Below are 21736 nucleotides of genomic sequence, written 5' to 3'. Positions count from 1 at the left end.
GCAACGTTTCATCAAAGCTGCGGAAAACGTGACGTTACAGAATTTGACACCTGCCCCCCCCCGCCTCCCCGGGGGGCCAGGCGCGAGCGTGAGAAGTTGAGCGTTGGCTAGCTTCTCTCCCTCACCGTTAGCCGCTTCTCTCCCTCACCGTTAGCCGCCTCTCGCCGGCGGAGAAGGAAGCAGGAGGGAGGGGGGATTTAAAAGAAAAAGCATGGGGGATAATATCGCGACGCGAAAAGCTTCGGAGTGATACGCCGAGCGCGGTGGCGGTGGTGGTGGGGGGAACCGCTACGAGGACGACTGTCGCCGTCTTCTTCTTCTGCTTCTTCTTCTTCTTCTTCTTCCTGGAGATAGCGAGCTGCCCGGATATGGTCGCCAGTGTGCCGAAGTTTGTGTTTATACCGTCGTGAGCTGGGTTAGCTAGCCGGCCCTGTTAGCCAAGTTAAGTTAGCCGGGTTCGCGCGTCAGCCCCCCCCCCTTTTTTTTAGACGAATCGCCGGGGACTCGCCGTCCGCGGCTGTTTTCGTTAACTTGCTTACATCGCTGCTAGCTTGCGAGTTAGCTAGCCCCCCCCCTTCCGTTTTTTTTAGCGTTGTGCAAACGTCTCCTCGTTTATACAACGGCGGCTATTCCGGCTGACCCCAACTGCCCCTTACCGCACGTGACGAGTTTATTTTCAAATATCAGATCGCGACGAGCCGGGGGTGGGGGGGTAGCACCACCACCACCACCACCACCCGCGTGTGAGCGACCGCTTCTCGGGCAAGCAAACGGCGTCCGGCGGCTAACGTTCGTCCCATTTCTCCCGAGCCTATCGGACGCGCACAGGAGCGCCTGCTCGCCCCCCGTTCGGATCGGTAGTAAAGTCGGCCGCTGCTGCGACGATGGGGCCCCTGTTCAGAAAGTGAGCTTTATGACTTGAGGATCTGCTAACCATGGGAGGATGTGTCGGCAGAGAGCGAGAAGACACGCAGGGCCACGGCTCGTCGAGAGGCGGGGGAAGGGCGCACAGGAGACGTGGAGGTAAATACTTTTATGTCAGGGTCAAGCAAACTCTCTGTGTGTGTGTGCGTGTGTTATTTCACAAGACCGTTGACCAAACCTCAAACTGCCTTTTCCTTGCAACACTGTTACGTGCACCGGACTGACTCGTATTGCAAAGCCCTTGTGCAAACAGGCGTCGTTGGGGCGGTGGGTGCGCAGTGCGTTGGCTTTAAAAAAGGGGACAACAGTTTTGTTGGGCACCAGCCATGACGGCACTGCGTTGCTTCCTCTTCGTACCGTGGCTGTTGGCAATGGCACCCGGCCAGGGTTTGAAAATGGGTTTAAAGCCGCCTGTGAAGAGTTTTTCCACTGATTAGTCATCGGTCGTAACTGAATTGCGACGCCTCTGAGTGACTGACACAAGCCAGTGAGACCATCGGCGAGAAGAACGGATCATCGTCCCAAATTCTTGTGTCTGGGCTGGACTCAAAATCTGAAACGGTTTATGGCAAACACGGGATGGGGATACACAGCCCCTATTAGAGATGCGTTAGATCCCTCCTCTGTTGCTCTCCCTGAGTTTTCTCCCTGTTACATGTTGGGGGTTTTTTGGGGGGGAGTTGTTCCTTATCTGATGCCAGGGTCTAAGGACGGGACGTTGCATTGCTGTAAAGCCCCTTGAGGCACATTTATAATGTGTAGTGGGCTATACAAATAAACCTGACTTGACTTCATCACCGTATATATTGTAAACACCTGTTTTTCCAAATTGCCACTTGGCATACGTCTCACTCTTCGTCAAAACAAGTCCATAAATTACCAGAGGATAATCAGGGATATCTGTTACAAGAGGCAATGTGAAATGAAGTTGTTTGGTGAAACACAACTGCTCTTGTCCACAGGGGTGTGCAAAGTCAACAGAAATCAAAATCGTCTCGTAGCAGCTTTAAGTCGGGGCAAAACACTAACAAGTTGTGGTTGATTACACCGTTTCATGCATGAGAAGGATAGGTGTGAGTGGGGTCATTGGGGCCGTCTAGTTGGCAGCTCCCATTACAGATGTGATGGGAGGCGCCCACTGCACGTCATCCAATAACCACCCCTCCACACTTGTTGGCAAACTGATTAGACCTGTAATTATCTACACTTGATGTACACAACACTAACATTGCTCTGGCACTGAGGCCAAAACTTTCTCACTCAGTAATTCCCAACCTCATGCAAAAGCGCAACAATAATAAGCAAGTTGGGCAGCTGACCCTGCTGTGTTAAAGCAGAATTTAAACTGTGAGGGACTTGGCAACTTGCTGCGAGGATGACTATGATGATAAGTTGGAGTTTGTGACTGTTAAGTGCATAGCCACGGCCATTGCCGTGGAAGTTTCCAACAGGTAACGCCTTTGTAGACTTGCCAATACACTCCAGAGGGGTTTCAGTTGAAGTCCATTAGCTATTTCTTTCTTAAGATAAAATTCTTTTGAAGATAAACACTGGCTAACTCCCATGTTGGGCTTTTTTTTTACACTTGGCTTTAAGACAGATGGAATTTGGATTTCTCCCTAGAGCATGTAGAGTAAATGTGACATTTATAAGGACATGATGTTGACCGATGCAGGCGCCACTCGGTTGAGTCAGCAAATATTATCATTTTTTTCATCATAGTCATGACCCAAACACTGATAGAACTGAGATTTAAACAGTCTTCTTGTAGTATCAACAGAATTTATGTCCCATTATGTTGTTTGTCAGCTTTTTAGAATGCTGCATGTGCAGTGGAACAATTATATGTTGACGTGTACTATTTTACATTTAGTCGTTGCCACCAGACAAATGCTGTTTAATCTTGCCTGTGCTGTAGCTGGTAAGTTTATCTGCTTCCCCAGACACTTACGCAATTAGTCAGTCATTGATTCGAAGTTTTGCACTGTTTAAATTCTAGTTGGTTTTTAAAATGGTAGGCTAATTGTTTGGTGAAAGTAGGTTGGGCATTTTGAGATGTATCAAATTTTAAAAGAGAAATGTTGGGTGTCCTTTCCTGTTTTTCCCTGGCATATTTTAACCTCATGTGATAAGCCATTGCTCATTGCATTGAATGTTGCCCAGTGTCCCTAGATGACCATCTTAATGGGAAACTCACATTCTGAGTGTGTCATATCGCACACCCGGCCTGTGTCTTCCTCATCAGAATGTTGTCTGTCTTCTTTCTTTCCTCCATCCTTATGATGTTTCTTAGGGACACAGTCTTGTACCACCAGGTATATTACATTGATTTTCAGGGTTTAATCCCAACCTTGAGTGATGGGAAGGAAACCCAACCTTTTTTTTGTCTGCAACAGCTAATTTCACAAAATTCGCTGGCTAATTAGTCACTATTACTGCAGCCAAGGTTGCAGCAAGGTTGCAAGGTACAACCCCGGGGTTCAAACCCAGGACCTTCGTGCTGTGAGGAGGTCCTGAGTTCGAACCCCAGGGTAGTCCAACCTTGGGGGTTATCCCAGGTCGTCCTCTGTGTGGAGTTAGCATGTTCTCCCCGTGTCTGTGTGGGTTTCCTCCAGGTGCTCCGGTTTCCTCCCACAGTCCAAAGACATGTAGGTCAGGTGAATTGGCTGTACTAAATTGTACCTAGGTGTGAATGTGTCAGCTCTGTGATGAACTGGCGGCCTGTCCGGGGTGTTTCCCTGCCTGCTGCCCAATGACTGCTGGGATAGGCTCCAGCATCTCGTGACCCTGATTAGGATAAGCACTTTGGATAATGGATGGATGGATGGATACTGCAGCCAACCAGATATTTGGAACAGAACTTACATTGTTTATCCACCAAAGTGTTTGGCTTGTAAACTAGTCAAACTTGCAAAACAGAGAGCCACCATATACTTGCTTCCCATCCTGATGGGTAGGGGGAGACACTTCCTACCAGGCTTGATAGTGACACTAAGTTGCACTGTGTCCCATTGCAAGGCTCCCTGCACTACTAGCTTATGTGGTATCCGATTTTTCACAATATGGATTGGCAAGTTCTCACCATGCTGTGAAGATGTGGTGCCTGGCCTCCATGGACAGAGGGGTCAAGTCATCAGTTTTGTTCGGCCATGCATTCAAGTCGTTCTGTCCTCTTACTCTGATCGGATTTGATGTGAGTAGGTTTTGCGCTTTGCAGTCTTGAACTTGTCAGGAATTGGTGACTGGCGTTTCCTTGTAACACATCAAATTGTTGCTTGGCCCCTAAATGCTGACAAGGGAGTTGGCTGGATGATATAGCCTCTAATTTCAAAAATAGAATTGTGAAAGTGACAGAGGACTTGAGCGGTGGAGGCAGGGAGGCAGGGCTCCTTGGGACTTTATCTTTAGTAGCAGAATTCTGAGGTCTTTGGCTTGGAGCAGAGATAAAATTGGCTGCAAGTGTGTGTTTTTGTGTTGCTTGTAAGGGAACATGTTTGTATGTGCTAAGGAAATCGGCGCTGACAGGATAGCGTGTGTGTTTGTGTGTGTGTTTGTTTGTGTTTCCTCTTGTCATAGATTTTATTCTTCCACAGTCAGAAAGAGCACGTCCATTCCAGTTAGATGATATGTATTTTGGCACCAACGCAGACTTGAAGATAAACAATGGCCTACTTTTTAAATTGGACATTGCTAAGGTATAAACAGAACCAACGCCTGTAAGCGTAGAAAAACAACCTGGATTTATTTGAGCTGTAGGCGGGGAGTAAGATGTGATACGATGCCAAAGCAACAATATGTGCCACACATGTTGACTTTTTTTGTGACCAAAGCCGGGCAGTATTTCTAATTGCCTCCTTTGCCCTTAGTCTCTGAATAGGTCCCTGATCTTGTGGCTTGTTTGTGGCTCATGATGAGACGACAGTAACCCTGGTTTTATGATTCCCTTTGCCCTGTTTATGACTCATTTCAAAAACACTCATTAACACGAGATTCTTTGCTGTCATTAACTCATGTCGCAACTTCTCTTACTGGTCCTGCATGATGATGAAGCTCTTGTCATTGAGACATCGCTTCTCGGTGGCTAGTTTTATGCAGCAGGACTAGGAAAGTCCTACTTGCGTGTCTCTCTCTCTTTATTCATACAAGAGGGATGGTCGCATCCAGCTGAAAGTCAAAATTTCCAAGTCTAACATTAACTGGCTTGTGTATGCCTCGTATAACATAACTCAACGGGAATCTATGCTGTTTTCAACTTTATCTCCATATAGTGGTCCTCTTTAACGCGCACTATTGGATTGCACCATTTCTGTCTACCGCTACTCGCTCTGTGTCACTGGGGAGCACTGGCGTGGGTTGAAAAATTTACCCGCCAATAATGTCATCGGTGAAGATTTCAAACTCACGAGAAATACAAGCCATATCTCTTCCTGATTGTCGGCCACACCTCATGGGAGTGTGTGTGTGTGGTGGGGGGGCAGTGTAATGTGTAATGCAGCCAATTACACTGCATTACCCCATATCCGTGTCCTACCCGAGAACACTGAAAACCTTGTTCCCTGTGATGCTTGGCAGCGCAGAGAATCAAACCATTAGCCTCAGCGTTGGGGCGTATGCCAGCCTCCCAGACCGCGTTTTAAGATTAATTGATATCAATCTGTAACATTGTGTAAAGCGTAGTTTAAGATGAAGCGGTACTAGACATAGCTTGAAGAAATAAAAAAAATTGGGAAGTCCTGTTTTGTGGATAAGTCATAAATTGAAGTCAGAACTTGGATGCTAAACAATTCTGAAAAGATCTTGGATCGTGTTCCCGCAAGTTTGCCGATAATCTCAGACACATTACACGGCTAGATTTTATTTATGGCGTTTGAGTTGACATGGTCCTCCATATTTATTGAGAGAAGTACCGCTAGTGTATTGGCCAGACTGGGAATGTTCTTTCCTTAGCAGACAGTGTCTTCTGATTCAAAGCTCTCGTCAAACAGCGATTTGTCAAACTTTCTTTAGCGAGGCCCAACTTTCCCCACATCTGCTTTGTGTAAGTGCGGACACCTCTTGGCCGATAAACTGATTAGTGGCGCAAGTAGTGACATTTGCTATGAGTTGGCTACATGGTAACGCTTAAAAAGTGCCGTATAATTTTATTTTCTTCATACTTATTCTTTATACCCTTTGCACACTTGAGTATTTCCAGTGGAAAAGTCCGGGTCATTATTATGATCATCGGTCATATAACTTAACAGTTTTACCCCCGATCCTTTCTGTCTGCTATAGGCTTGCACATATCCTCTGTCACCTTAGTTGTAGTGAGGAAGCCCCCCCATAACCCAAGCTGCAGTCACACAGCTGCAAATTCTACACCACCTCAGGTTCTCCCGGTTACTCCTTAAGCTGCCCGCACTATAAATAATTTGTTTGGAGGAAAGGCGACCTCCCGGGTCCTTGCTAAGCCTCTTGTTGCGTCTCCTCTTCATATTCCCCTCGCTTCTTTCCCTTGTCAGTGCAGATGGTGGCTAAAAGGCCTTTGTGTCATGTAGGTAAGATGGTCAGCAGCGGCGGGCCCATCCCAGCGTGTGCTCGCAGGCCATTTGAAATCTAAGCCTCAGGCTCTGGTTTAGCTACCTGTCGCCATCAAAGAAAATAAGCGTAATTGGCAGGAAGGTGCCACCCGTCTTAAAACACATTTAATCCGTTTTAACACCTGTGGCCTTGCTGCAGGGCCACATCACAACCCCGTTCATGTGCACTTCTGGGCAAAGCACTCGCCAGAGAAACGTGCCACCAGCCGACCGCTGGGAAAATTAGTCTGCCCACCACCCCTGACGTATTAGTATTTGGTGTTTCCGTTCAGTTTTTAACTAGCATTTGGTCTGTGAACGAGTACAGAAGTGTAGGCGGAATGTGTTCGCAGAGGTCTTGCAATTCAGACAGGATTTTCTTGTACTTTAGGGGAAGAGACAAGGATGGAGCGATCCTACCGTCTATTTTCTTTGTGGCATGGTTCCACTTTATTTTCCTAATAATAGCGCTAATAACCACACTTGTAATCAATATTGTATATAAGCCAGTTAACAATGTTTTGTGATGACGGGAAGGAAAAATGTGTGTGCAGATTTGATTACACTTTACACATGAGAAACAAAAAAAAAGAAAGAAAAAAGATTGATAGCAGCGTTCAAAATGTGTGCACCGAAGCTTGAAATTGGAAACACAGAAGTTATGAAAAACACTAAGCAATTTCCAAGTTTCATATAAAAGTGAACTGATCAGTGTTTTGCCTAACCCCCTGAGAGTCCCTCTCAGATGGATTATACCATTTTTCCCCCCCTTCCTACAATGAACTGCTTGCAACACTTGAGTGAAATACGCCCTTATAAGCTTCAGGCGTACCGATAAGGCTGTGTGTCCACCACTCACCTCTCACAAAGGAATATGGCGAGCGCCGGAGGTGAGCACTTAGATAGCGTTGCATGAAAAGCAGGTGGATATACCCGTTGCTACACCAAGAGATAAGTTTCACAACAAGAGAAATATTCCTCTGGCTTTCTCTTTCGTAATGTGATCATGTGCATACAAGATTTTCCAACAATGGTTTGCTGCTGTCAGCACTGTTTATTGATTTTTCATTTCTCCTCCCTGCTCTGACAAAGTAGATCTAGCTTTCTTTTTTTTTTATCTAGTGTATAGCGTCCTTGGGTTCCTTGAAAGGTGCTATAACAAACTAAATTGTCGTTGTTCCCTCGCTGGTCCCGTCCCTTATTCATTGTTGTTGGTTGATGGAACTAGAAGAAATACTGATCAGCTGTGTCAGTTAAAGTTGAGATTGTTTTGAAAAAGTTGTAGCTTTTTTTTTTTTACTCCCTTTTTCTCCCCAGTTGTACTTGGCCAATTACCCCACTCTTCCGAGCCGTCGCGGTCGCTGCTCCACCCCCCTCTGCCGATCCGGGGAGGGCTGCAGACTACCACATGCCTCCTCCGATACCTGTGGAGTCGCCAGCCGCTTCTTTTCACCTGACGGTGAGGAGTTTCACCGGGGGGAAGTAGCACATGGGAGGATCACGCTATTCCCCCCAGTACCCCCCCCCCAAAACAGGCGCCCCGACTGACCAGAGGAGGTGCTAGTGCAGCAACCAGGACACATACCCACATCCGGCTTCCCACCCGCAGACACGGCCAGTTGTGTCTGTAGGGACGCCCGACCAAGCTGGAGGTAACATGGGGATTTGAACCGGCGATCCCCGTGTTGGTAGGCAACGGAATAGACTGCTACGCTACCTGGATGCCTGAAAAAGTTGTAGTTTAATCGAAATTGTTTAAGGTTTGGAACGAGGTGGAGGGCTCATGGTGCGAGGCTGCAAGAGAGGTCAGGTCCCTGTGTTGATTCAAGAGCGCTCAAAGCATAACCTTTCCATTAAAAAAACAAACAAACATGGGAAGTGTTTTTTTTTTTTTTTTTTTTGTCTGCAGCAGACATGCATCCTAAATCTACCGAGCGCCAATTTGCCAAATCCTTATTTGCTTGGACTCATAACAGCTGTGCTTCGCATCCATGACACTGTGTCCTTGTTATGCTGAAAATACCTGGCAGTCCTCTGCTGGCCCACTTGCCAGGAATCTAACTGCATTTAAAACACAAAACACTGTCTGTAAAAGGACAAAAGGACTTGAATTTTCTCAAACTGCCATTCAGCACCACACAGTCTTGTACAGGAGGCGGCCCCTCGACAGTATTTACACGTCAAAAGTACCGATACCCCACAGGTTAGAGTCGCCGTTGAATTTGGAGACTGACCAGACATTGAGGCTGGTGGATGAACAGATTTTGTGTTGAGTGTGCATGTGAGTGTGCATGTGGAGTGAAGTCTCCTGCCTGGTGAGTTGCCTGAGACATGGCCAGGATGCTCGCTGCAAGAAGGGCTTTCCTGCCACGACTACTACGAGGCTTAGGGTGCGCTTTGTGAATATTGAATGCTGGGAAGCAGAGATAAGGTTACTTACACAGATATAGGAAACACATGCTTCATGCATATTGCAAACTGTGAATGACATCCCAGCCACCCCACCCACCCCTCCACCCCCAGCCCCTTCCAATTTCAGATTGCGCTGACAGGGAGGAGATCGGGTTCTGTCTCTTGTGACACCATATGAAACAGCCATGTAAAAACAGTTCGTCCTGCTTAGGTCTGTGTGCTTCTTTTTTGCAATTTCTTGGACATTTTTAACCAAGTCTTAAGATCAGTCATTTAGGATGAATGTCACCCTTCGGTCACGTCAGCAGGTCAGATACGGGAGAAGATGAACATGGTTAGCTCCCACAATACTCAACAACTATGTAGGCTGCAATTCAAAAAAATGTGCGTGACATTTTGAGACTGTAGTGTTTTTTTCTCTGTCAGCATCACCCTCTTCTCACTCGCACATTTCCCCTTTTGCCACTTAGCTCGTTTTCCATGGCTTGCATGCTAATTCAGTACATTTATCTCCCCTGCCCTGGTGCAAAATCCACAGCAGGTAACAGGTGGGTCTTGTTTGTGTGTGTGTGCTGCATGCTTACATGCTGACTTCATGATATTTGGCGTATGATTTTCATGAATCGTTGCCCTCCCTATGGCCATAACCTGGTAATGCAGCTGTACTGAGTCGGTGAACACCAGGCAGTGGATTTACTTGTCTGTCCGCATGCAGGTGGCGTGTAATTTGAGGAAGTCTCAGGCCACTGTGATTACCGTTGACCGGCCAATACACACATTCACCGCACACACACACACACAAACGAGCATGTATATAACATTACACATTACCACAATGTTGTCCAGTCTGTGTTAGCTCAGAGTGTGAGTTTTTTCTGTGAGTGTGTGTAAGAAAGGGGTGGGATCCTTAATAGGGAGCGTCACCTCAGGGCTGTTTTTTTTCTGTGGCTCACCTGTCTGGTGTGGTTATGACTACAGAGATTAGGTGTGAGGTTAATGGACTTACCTGTTGGATGCTGTTGTAAGCCCACCAGAGGTTTAGACTGGTGAAGCGCATGAACATCTGATGATTAAATTGCAGAGACCTGCAGTCGGGATTTGCAGCGCCTTGTTCACAACGGCCGTTTTGTTTTTGCAGCTTAACTCTCTGCCCTTCAAGGATTAAAGCAGATCACTTGCTCACAAGGAATTTGAACCTGCAAAATGGAGGAAGGGTTCCTCATTCTCTTCCTAAGCAAGTTAACTGTTTATGATGTGGTTAGAAGGGAAATGTCCTCAAAATGAGTTGGATAAGTTTTGAGTTCTCAAGAAGTCAAAATTGGCGGCACAGTGGTGCAGTGGTTAGCACGGTTGCCTCACAGCAAAAAGGTCCTGGGTTCGAGCCCCGGGGTAGTCCAACCTTGGGGGTCGTCCTCTCTGTTTGCATGTTTTCCCGTGTCTGCGTGGGTTTCCTCCGGGTGCTCCGGTTTCCTCCCACAGTCCAAAGACATGTAGGTCAGGTGAATCGGCCGTACTAAATTATCCCTAGGTGTGTGTGTGTGTGTGTGTGTGTGTGTGTGTGTGGGCCCTGTGATGGCCTGGCGGCCTGTCCAGGGTGTCTCCCCACCTGCCGCCTTATGACTGCTGGGATAGGCTCCAGCATCCCCACGACCCTGACAGCAGGATAAGCGGTTCGGGTAATGGATGGATGGATGGAAGAAGTCAGAATCACTAATCGCAGCATTTACGTTAATCATAATGGTTTCTCAATCAATCAAGATAAAAGTTTTTATCATTAAGATGTCGTTTGTCAATTGTTGGCCAGAGAAATAAGTAGCCACAAGGGGGTGCTAATCTGCTACTGTTTCAATTTCGATGAATAAATTCTTGTCTCTGACAGCCTGAAGATACGTACTGATATGACTCGGGGATTAATCTAAACTAATTTACATTTAGGTCCTGTGCTCAAATTTAATCTACATACATTATGCACATTATATAAAGCTATATTATGTGGCTAAAATCTGTTTTCCTCACTTCCAGGTCGTAACGAGCCGCTAAAAAAGGACCGCCCCAAGTGGAAGAGCGACTACCCAATGACGGAGGGCCAGCTCCGGAGTAAGCGGGACGAGTTCTGGGATACGGCGCCAGCCTTCGAGGGTCGTAAGGAGATCTGGGACGCCCTGAAGGCCGCCGCTGTGGCCCTGGAGTGTAACGACCACGAACTGGCCCAGGCTATTGTGGATGGAGCCAGCATCACACTGCCACACGGTGAGACGAGAGCGTGCACATACGGTGTTTCGCATGCGAGTGCGTACAAGTAGGAGCTGGGAGAGTGCACTCAGCAGAGTGCAGATCCCCACCAGGCGTGTCTCCCCTTCTCTGGTGCTCAGACCTAGGTGAAAAACCAGCTGGGGAGTTGGCACTCAACTGCGGTATAAAACAGGTTTTTCAAAGGTTTTGAGTCACTGCAGATACGAGAGGCCCCTGATCATACAGTCACAGCTGTGCACAAAAATGATCAGGCTTACAGGCCTGGTATTATGTGGGATTAGCAGCGGACAGAAACACTCACACGCACAGAAAAACTCATGTTTGTCCTGCCATCATAAGACACAGCATCCAAGTCGATTGAACAGGAAATACTAAAAAAAAAAAGTTTTAATATGCAGCGCTCAAGTTAGAAATCTACCGGATAGAAATGTTCTGCCTGGATGTGCAGCCTTCTAGGTGGAGCCTCACACGAATACGACCAAGTAGGGTTTCACAGAATAGACGACTATCAAAACCACGACTCGATACTGTGCGTAGCTGCAGATGAATCATTCATCTCTGGTTTTAGCACTGTGCCCTAATAAAGCACTGGCAATGCATCTACAGCAGATATGCAGGTGGGGGTGCTGTGGGTAGGTGGACATAACTTTAGTTGCTGACTAGTCAGACTTGTTTGAACAATAATTTTCTATGTTGTGCCGTGTTAGATAAACAGAGTTTAAGTTATTTAGAGAAGGAAAGGCTCCCGCCGTCCCTGTGTTTTGGTTTAACGGTCGGCCATGTTAACTGGTGACTTCAGTGGCGACCGCTGTTAAAAACATGAACAGAAAACATGGTGTCATCCTCAAAGCCTTTCACTTTACGTTAATCAGTTTTAAATACACACTCATCGGTGTTTATTATCTAACCATTTATGTAGGTTAAATTGTGCTCACTCACCTCTGGTAATGTTTCTCATGATGTGGGGAACGAACCGCAGCGGACTGGCAGCTTTATTTTTTCCTGTTCCCCTCAATTGGAAAGTGACCCACGTTAAGTCATTTAACCTGTAATGTTGTAATGTCGGCTTCAGAAGTGACTTAAAGAAATGTGAACACTTCCCGGGTGCTGCGCCACCGCTGCCCGCTATTCCTACAGAACAGGATGGGTTAAATGCAGAAAAAGAATTTCACTGTACCCGAACAACCGTACAATGACCAAAATAAAGTGGCTTTCTCTCTTTTTCTTTCTTGTTGGCGGCCCCGTTTAATTTTACATAACGTGGGACCAAAAGGACCAGAGGAATATGTACTGTATTGAACATTGAATTTTAGATAATTTGAGGCTTTCCGCAGCTGCCGTCACCACAACCACAGACACACTTGGCTGAAAGTCATGCGTTAACACGGTCTGTAGTTAAAAACACCTGCAAGAAAGCAGTGGTTTTGTTACTTCAGGTCGAGGTTCCAGCTCAAGAGACCTGCTGGGGGTTTAGTCCAGTCAGATTGCAACTCATTTGTAGTAAACAGCCTCTCAGAGCCAATTGAAGACTATTTCATCTACTCCCAGGTTGGTCCCGCCTACATGGGTAACCCTTTACTGGTTATATTCGAGACCTTCTTGACGAGAGTTGGTCATTGTTACTGGGTGAAAATATGATGCATCTCCTGCGATTACTCGACTACTTTTTGGGAATAGTGGATGACCACTAAAATGCAGCAGTCGTGAATGCCCTACGAGCAAGTCTAATATAAACTTGAATCTTCCAGGGTGTCTGGGTAGCGTGGCGGTCTATCCCGTTGCCTACCAACACGGGGATCACCAGATTGAATCCCCGCGTTACCTCCGGCTTGGTCGGGCGTCCCTACAGACACAATTGGCCGTGTCTGCTGGTGCGAAGATGGATGTGGGTATGTGTCCTGGTCGCTGCACTAGTGCCTCCTCTTGTCGGTCGGGGTGCCAGTTCGAGGGGGATGGGGAACTGGGGGGAAGAGCATGATCTTCCCACGCGCTACGTCCCCCTGGTGAAACTCCTCACTGTCAAGTGGAAAGAAGCGGCTGGCGACTCCACATGTATCCCCCGATACATGTGGAGTCGCCGCTAACACCAGCCCTGGGAAAATAAAGGCGGAGGTGATTTATTTTTGGTGCGTCCAGTGTTCCTCCAGTTGTCCTGTGCTGAGATCAGCAGTGAATGATTTGCTGACTTGCAAAATACGTTCGACTTTTCATTTACTCTCAAGACTCATACCCGAATACATGCATGCACACGGCTGACTCGGAGCGGACAGCGTTGGTCGAGCGAGCTAGACGGCGAATGGAGAGAGGGAGCAGCGATAGCGAGAACAAACATTTTTCCAAGGTTTTGAATTATCGCAAGCATGAGAGGTTCTTCATCGATAGTGATACGTGTGCACAAAAAATGTGTACACTGATAGGGCCAGTAGTTTGCGAGATTAGCTGTGGATAGATACACACATACACACACAGACACACACACGATCAAACACGTAATCCAGTCCAAGCTCTAACGCCTGGTGGGGATAATGAAAAGCTGAATACACACTTTCTTGCTGTTTGTGTTTCTACACTGTGTGAACATCTCAAATTTGTCCTGTTTAGCTCCAGGCGGTAGAGTACGTGGTGTTATGGCAACATATACCTTAAGCATTGGCACTAAAAATTAAGGGTTTGATTCCCACTGAGGCCACCCATACTGTATGTAATGTGGTGCAGCTTTATTGTTCAATATAAAAGCACTGAAATGCAGTCACTTTATTTCACACAGTGCATGACAACACATGCAGCATGAAGAAAATACATGACTTTACTTCTCTACACACTAGAACAGAACTGACTTGTGAGGACAGTCCGGAGCAGTGTAGGCCGTGTGAGCCGGCTGTTGCTCAGCCTTCACCTTTCACCATATGTGATTCTCCCGTCCGTCCTCGCAGGTACGCTCACTGAGTGCTACGACGAGCTGGGAAACCGCTACCAGCTGCCCATCTACTGCCTGGCCCCGCCCATCAACCTGATCTCTGAACGCAGTGACGAGGACCCCAGCGACAGCCCAGAGCCCCCTGTGGCCTCCAAGAAGGAATTTCAGCTCAAGGTGCTCTATGGAGTTTATATGCTGCCATCGTATGTTTGTTTCAGTTAATTGCACTTCATGTTGTACCTAAGGTAGCATGTTGTAGCTAAGGTAGCATGTTGTACCTAAGGTAGCATGTTGTAGCTAAGGTATGTTACCGAAGGTGTGTTTTTTGTGTGTTGTCTCGAAGCCATCGTGGCTAGAAAGTTCCTCGCACTCACCAGATATGTTGATTGTGTTACCAACCAGGTAGAATTTTTGAAAGGAAAAACAAAACATGGCTATTAGAAGACAAAGTGGTTCCAAAACTAAATAAACCAGCCACAGAAAAAGCATGAGCTAATATTTTGGGGATAATTTCCCTGCGTGCTTGTAAATATGTTGGCGTCATGCCTGCCGTTGATCTTGCTGAGTGATGCAATCCTTGTTGAGAAAAAAAATATTCAAGATCTTTCTTAGTTTGACCCACACCACTTACCTTATTCTCACCAGGGAAAAAAAGAGTAGATGCCAAATATTGACTTTGATACCAGCCCAGGTATACAGTTTCAATTCTGAAACGATTCCAAGGTGAAAAAAGGAAACCTGAAACAATAGAATTGCCTGATAAAACTTGAAAATGCAAGTAAGATTGTTTTGAAATGCAATATTATATACCGGTCATCACTGTGGATTTTTTTTTTTCCTCTACATAGTAAGATACAATTGATCTGGGGCTTCTGGGTAGCGTAGCGGTCTATTCCATTGCCTGCCAACACGGGGATCGCCGGTTCGAATCCCCGTGTTGCCTCCGGCTTGGTCAGGTGTCCGTACAGACACAATTGGCCGTGTCTGCGGGTGGAAAGCCGGATGTGGGTATGTGTCGTGGTCACTGCACTAGCGCCTCCTCTGGTCTGTTGGGGGGGCGCCTGTTTGGGGGGGAGGGGGAATAGCGGGATCCTCCCACGTGCTACATCCCCCTGGCGAAACTCCTCACTGTCCGGTGAAAAGAATCGGTTGGCGACTCCACAGGTATCGGAGGAAGCATGTGGTAGTCTGCAGCCCTCCCTGGATCGGTAGAGGGGGTGGAGCAGCGACTGCGGCGGCTCGGAAAAGTGGGGTAATTGGCCCGATACAATCCCCCCCCCCCCAAAAGAATCTGGAGAAAATGATAATATACTTTCTCAGCTCAGGTGCACCAGTACATGTTTGTTGTAGCAGTATTCTGTGTTACACTTGTTCACCCCTCCTCCATTCTTCCTTCCCCGCTCCCATTTCAGGTACGGCTGTCCACAGGGAAGGACCTGCGCCTGAGCGCCAGCATGGTGGACACCATCGGGCAGCTCAAGAAGCACCTCCAGGCCCAGGAGGACATTGATGCAGCCCAACAACGCTGGTTTTTCTCCGGCAAGCTGCTCACAGATAAGACCCGGCTACAGGACACCAAGATCCAGAAAGACTTCGTTATCCAGGTCATAGTCAATCCGCAGGCTCCCCCAGCCAGCACGCCCTCGCCCACTACTGTAGCCTCCTCCACAACCAATACCTCCACCACCTCTAACTGAGGAGGAGAACGGAGTGGTTGATATAAGGTGTGTGTGTAGGGGGGGTGGATGGCAGAGAGGCCAAAGGAGCCACCTGAACTTGGATCATTTCTGTTTTAAGGAACCTGTTTGTTATTGAAAGAACTGAGGAGTAACTCTGAAGGTATAAACATGCAGAAGTTAAAAAAAAAAAAAAAAAAGAAGATAAGGGAGAAACACAAAATGCTGCTTTTTTTGTCTGTCTACAGTTCAGGAGTGTCATTATTTTCGGTGTACAACACTCTCAAAAGTCTGTCCTGCAGTTAAGTGGATCCTGCCCAGACCGGTCTATCTCTGCTTCTCTGGAAGGGATCTTTGCTCTCTGTGTCCTCCCTCAGGATGGCTTACTGCCCCACTATCGCCCCCCCCCCTTCATGAACCAACCTGCAGGCGTGCACGCCTTGTGAGAGTATACCCAGACCTGCACATCACGCTGCACGTGCGACAGCTCTGCCCTCGCCCTTTGTCTGCCCCAATGCTTACAAAGCGCTGATAGAAAAATGGTGGAGCCGCTTTCTGGTTGTAAAGCACATCTCTATCGGTGTTATTTACACCTGGACTCTGCACTGCGAGGCCGTGAAGGGGAGGGATAGACGGGGATGCCATGTTGATGGTACTTACCCAGGCAGCTTGGCTGTCTCGGAAACTAAAAGATCGTCAGCATATATATTTTTTTCTTCGCTCTTTCTCTTTGTTAAGGAAACAATCCAAACCAAGCCTTTTTTTGCACACTTGAAGATTATTACTATACTTTTGTGGTAGTTTGTGTGCCTTTTGATGAGATTAGACAAAAGAAAAAAAAAAAGGTTAATGTCCTGGGAATTGCTAGTTTTATTGCAAGGCCAAGCCTTCTGTCTTTTCTAGATTCAGGTAATCTTAGACGTATCCAAACTCTAACTGCTGCCTTTTTAATGATGTCTGTCACCTATCACCAGACCTGCAGACAGAGACATCGTATGGGGTGTGTGTGTGTGTTTGAGGCCAAGAGGGGCACATACGAAGTACCATTTTGCTTGGATCTTATACAACGATTCAGCATTAGTGTGCAATTCATTGACTTACAATAAGCTATCAAATCATTTGTTAGGAAACGGGGGGGGGGTGCACATATTTGGCATATTTGCAGGCCCCCCCCCAATTTTGTCGTAAAGAATGGCCATGGTAAAAAATTTGGGGTGATTCAGAGATGTGTTGACAACATTTTAGTTGTGCTTCAACCAAGGTGTGGAAACTGCCCACAGTCAACTGCTCAGTGCTGAAAAGATGTCTGTTGTCTGCATTACCCACTGCTTCGGCAGAGAAGTGCCCATCAGTTGGGGGTCCTCCTGTATTCTAAAAACCTAAACTCTTCTGGTGAAGCAGTGAAATAACTTGGTAAATATTGGGACGTACCAATGAGTTTGCCACCAGTTTTCTGCCCTGTTACTAAAAGCACCTGTCACGAGCATGAGTGAGTAGACTCGCTTAGCCGGTTGGCCAAAGGGTCGGACCCTTTAGTTGACTGGTTAGTGCAGTCGCCCATGATGCAGGCGACCCGGCTTCACTTCCCGGCTGCCCCCCCCCGAATACACTACATAGGTGTCAGAAGTGGGATGGTGAGACCATGAGGCCGTCTGAAGCACGTGCGCCCAGAGGCACGAGGGAGCTGGTATATTAAAAATGGAGGCTTTCCGAGGGGAATTTTTAATTTTAATTTTTTTTTTTAAAGACATCTGCCTGGTTCTTGCTATCTCTGCCTGTCTGTCTGCTGCCTCGATGACGATCTGTCTCTCCAGCAGGGTGTAGTGGTCCTAGACATAAACTGCATCCTCTGGAGAAAACGGTCATCATCGAGGCAGCAGAGAGCAGGAACCAGGCAGATGTCTTTTAAAAAATTCCCTCGGAACGCTCCCTCATGCCTCCGGGCACGTGCCTCTGATGGCCTCATGGTCTCACCATCCCACTTCTGACACCAATGTAGCAAATTCGGGAGGCAGTCGGGAACTGCCGCCGCAGCCGGGACACGAACCCGGGTCACCCACACCACGGGCGACTGCGCTAACCGGTCATCTAAAGGGGCGAAGCCTTTAGTTGACTGGTTAGCGAGTCTGCTCATTCGACACACCTGATGGATGTGAGGGGCTGGGTAAATAGCTGCTTCGTTGCATTTTCCTTGACACAAAGATAAAAAATGAATTTGTAACAACATGAGAAATTCAGATAGAGCAGCTAAACAAATCACTGAGCTTTATTTAATGGCTTCTGGAGGTCTTACAAAGGAAAAAGCAGTACCTTGAGTTTTGGTAGAAATTAAGCCTTTTTTTCCCCCCCAGCAGGGTTTGGTTTGTCAGCATCAAGTCAGCGAGGGGTTGGTAGTTAAGTCAGTACATCACATCATCAGACCCGTTTTTACTCCTCATTTGGCTGTGCAGTGTAAACATTTGCTGTCTTTTGCCTCAGTAGATAAGCACCGCCGTAGCTGTAGCCCTTTCCGTGTGCAATAATGACGGTGGCGCAGGAAGTTCTCCGATCTGCTGGACAACAGTTTTCTTCTTAACACTACTCCAGCCATTTCTCATTTCACCCGACAAATCAAGATCTTCATGTGGAAGAGGATCTCCAGGCATTAGCCGAACTGGCCGGTGGCGTGATCAGACACGCCCTCCGTCGTTGCTGCAGCTGTGCTGTTGACAAGATTGGGGGACACCTGCAGTCAGCCGAGACCGACGGAAGGCACTTAGAGGAGTGATGGACGTTGTGTCCAGATGAACTTATTCACCTTTCTGGGACACGCCATCCAGAGCACAGAATCCGCTTACGTGGGAAGTGGTCTTTCCCCCCCCCCCCCACCTTAACCGACAGCTTGTTTTTCATGCATGAGGGTGCCGTGGATGTGTCGTTGTCTTGGAAGGGCCCCCGAGCTAGTCACCTTTTTCTGTATTCACCTCTGCACTCAGACTAGAGCGCAACATGCTTCATCTTTTGAGTCGTACGTCACACGTGCACCTCCAGTAGCAGCATCACAGAGGCATTCAGACTGAGGCGTCCGGGTAGCGTAGCGGTCTAGTCCGGTGCCAACCAACACAGGGATCGCCAGTTTGAATCCCCGCGTTACCTTCGGCTTGGTCGGGCGTCCCTACGGACACAATTGGCCGTGTCTGTGGGCAGGAAGCCGGATGTGGGTGTGTGTCCTGGTCGCTGCACTAGCGCCGCCTCTGGTCAGTTGGGGCACCTGTTTGGAGAGGGGGGGAATAGCGTGATCCTCCCACGCGCTACGTCCCCCTGGCGAAACTCCTCACCGTCAGGTGAGGAGAAGCGGCTGGTGACTCCACACGCGGTAGCCTGCTGCCCTTCTGGGATCAGCAGAGGGGGATGGAGCAGCGACCGGGACGGCTCGGGGGTACAATTGGGGAGAAAAGGGGGGGGGGTCCAAAAACAAAACTGAGGTATCCGTCTGTGACCTACTGAACCACACGGCACCGCAAAAGCAAAGGGCTTCAGTGTGTTTGAGACAGGTGGTCAAGTTTCAACGCGAGTTCGGTAAGATATCAGCCTTTAAGCACGCCGCAATCATATTTCTTTCCAAACATTTTTAGCTTCTCCCTTTATAAAACATTTCCTGGTATGTTTTTTTTTTATCGTATGCAAACTTGGAAGTGTTTGATTCAACTGCTCTCTCTGTAAGTGCAATACAATATAGACCTCATAGTTTGTGGACTATCCACAGGTTCCACAGAGCTGTGACTGTTGTTCAGGTTCACACAGAACTAAGGTGTAATTCTGCTATGATGTCACAGTTAGATAATCAGTCACTTCTGTCAAGTCTCACTTTACCCTTTGTCACTTTTACGAGTCCTGTAGCTGTGGGGCAGTTCAGATGGACACATCTCAACCATCAAAGCTTTTAAAGTGCCCAGTCGTCTGTCCTTTCTGCCAAGTTTTCATCTCCCCTCCTTTGGTCGCTGCCTCAAAGCCGGGACGCTGCTAAAGCATCAGCAAAAGATCTCCCGACGCCAACGTCACCAATAGTGTCTCCAATGTGCGGCGTCCATCCAGGAGTTGAGGGCTGTGGGACGGTGGCCTTGTCCCCCTTCACGGCTCCTCTCCTTCGGAGCGACGTGTCCCCTGTGCTGCTGCTGTGGGGTATAATGTGTAATACGTCAAACCAAAAGGTGCGGATGAAGTCGGGGAGAATTCGCTTAAACTGGAGCGAACGTGGAAGCTTCGCGTCGGTTACTTTGAGACGTGCCCGTATGACGTCACCGATGCGTAGAAGGCCGCCCACGAACACGTCAAGGAATTGTCAGAGGTTCTTCGCAGTCCAGTCGTTTCCATGTTCCTTGCCCCCTATTTTGCGAAAAAGGGAGGATAAGTTAAGTGCAGCCTGTCAGTTGGAGCACTTGCAAGGTTTACTGCATGCTTGAACTGCTGCTGTTCCTCCCCGCCAGTGATTGCTCGGGTGAACTCGAACCCTGGCTCCTTTCAGCCTTCTTTCAAGTCGCAGTCGTTCTGAAAGTCGCAGCAAGGGGTATCGTGGCACCAGCTGGTAAGAAGACCCTTTTCTTTTGGTTCTGCTGCACAACACTCACGGAAGAATTGCCTGCGGTACTAGTGCAAGACTGGTGCCCTTTTACATTGACCGCCATTGTATATACTGTACCCGTGGCCTTCTGGTTAGTGGCGAGGAGGACACACATACACACTACATGCACACACACACACACACACACGTGTTAGGCCTGGCAGAGAAGCGATGGCGCTCCAGGTTCGGCCCTTACCCGACTTTCCTTGAGCAGGGGGGGCAGGGGAGGATCAGATACTAGGTGCCGAGGTTAAAAAGCCAATAAAAGGCAGACCTGGCCTACGCCGTGGCCTTGTTCCACCCCGCCCTGTGCTTCACCGGCTCGGCTGGGTCGCGTGACAGGTTATGACGTTCACCGCTCCCGCACTTGCCGAAACCCGCGAGCCTCACTTGAGCACGCCTTCTCGTTTATGTCACAGCATCTTTTGGCGTTTCTCGTGCACACGAAATCACACCAGACGCGTGGTTCGCCGGTGCGTATGTGACCGCGTCTCACATCACAGACACACACTTTGATGGACCCCTGATGCAAACGCATTATCACACAGAAACCCGGGTGTTGAGCTGGTATAAAAGCCATAAGGAAGATCCAAAAACGTCTTAAAAACATCCAGATATCCAATACACATACACCCACGAGCCCCCCCCACACCCCCCATCATTTCTCTTCTTCATCGCTCCAACACCCAAGAGGCTGTGGCAGTACCAGGAAGCGGGTTCATCGGTCGAGGCGGACAGACTGGTCGCTCAAATAACGGAGAGAGGAAAAAAAAGCATTATCATGCAATGTGTTTTGAAAATGTCCACCAGAGGATAGCTGTATAAAGATATGTATATTTAGACAAAAAAAATTAAAATAAATGCATATATAAAAACTTATGTGATTTAAGATTTCTTTTGATTAAATATGCCTTTGACTTATTTTACGGACAGTGTGCACATTTCTATGCCGATTGATTCGTTTCAATCCTATTTTTAAAACTGTCGAATAAAATCAAACTTGCAAAAAAAAGAGAAACGATTGTCTGGAGTCTCGTGCTTGACCCCGGGGCGTCTTTCCTGTCTCGTGTGAGGACTGGGAGTCAAATCCTCGCTAAACATCCGGACGCCGAAAGACGAGACCCGAAGCGGAGGGGCGTTGCCTCTTGTTCGGCTCTCCTCCTCCTCCTCTGTCAGACCTCCGTTTTTGCTTTCCTTTAGTTAGAGGTCACGACCTCCTCTGCTGGCCGGCGTGTCTGCAGACCTGCCTTGGCAGTCGGTCCTCATTTCGCTCCCTCGTGTCCAGTGGTGGGGTGGCAAGGGGTGACTTTGTCCCAGGGGTGGCAGCTGTAGATCCGCCCCTGCTCGTGTCTAAACAGCCGAAGAGCGCGAGGGTCCTGCTGCTGCTTCCTGTCAC

The 21736-nt window shown here is 48.0% G+C and overlaps 1 protein-coding gene across 2 annotated transcripts; it reads left to right on the top strand.

Annotated features, from left to right (window-relative positions):
* Positions 1-885: 885 nt before the first annotated feature.
* On the top strand, positions 886-21351 carry ubtd1b (ubiquitin domain containing 1b). Of its 2 annotated transcripts, XR_008811793.1 has the most exons (5): positions 886-1023; positions 10917-11144; positions 14081-14238; positions 15477-15903; positions 18222-21351. XR_008811793.1 is itself a non-coding variant. In XM_056296607.1 (4 exons), the coding sequence occupies exons 1-4, from the start codon at positions 936-938 to the stop codon at positions 15759-15761; spliced, it is 759 nt and encodes a 252-aa protein (XP_056152582.1). In that variant the 5' UTR covers positions 886-935; the 3' UTR covers positions 15762-21351. The 2 variants fall into 2 exon arrangements, 1 of the variants encoding a protein (XP_056152582.1); XM_056296607.1 differs by having other exon boundaries at positions 15477-21351.
* The last annotated feature ends 385 nt before the right edge of the window (positions 21352-21736 follow it).

This window comes from Lampris incognitus, chromosome 17 (genome assembly GCF_029633865.1).
Source record: "Lampris incognitus isolate fLamInc1 chromosome 17, fLamInc1.hap2, whole genome shotgun sequence".
Taxonomy (NCBI): Eukaryota; Metazoa; Chordata; class Actinopteri; order Lampriformes; family Lampridae; genus Lampris; species Lampris incognitus.
The sequence above is the reverse complement of the archived record's forward strand: the minus strand, read 5'-3'. Positions and strand labels throughout refer to the sequence as shown.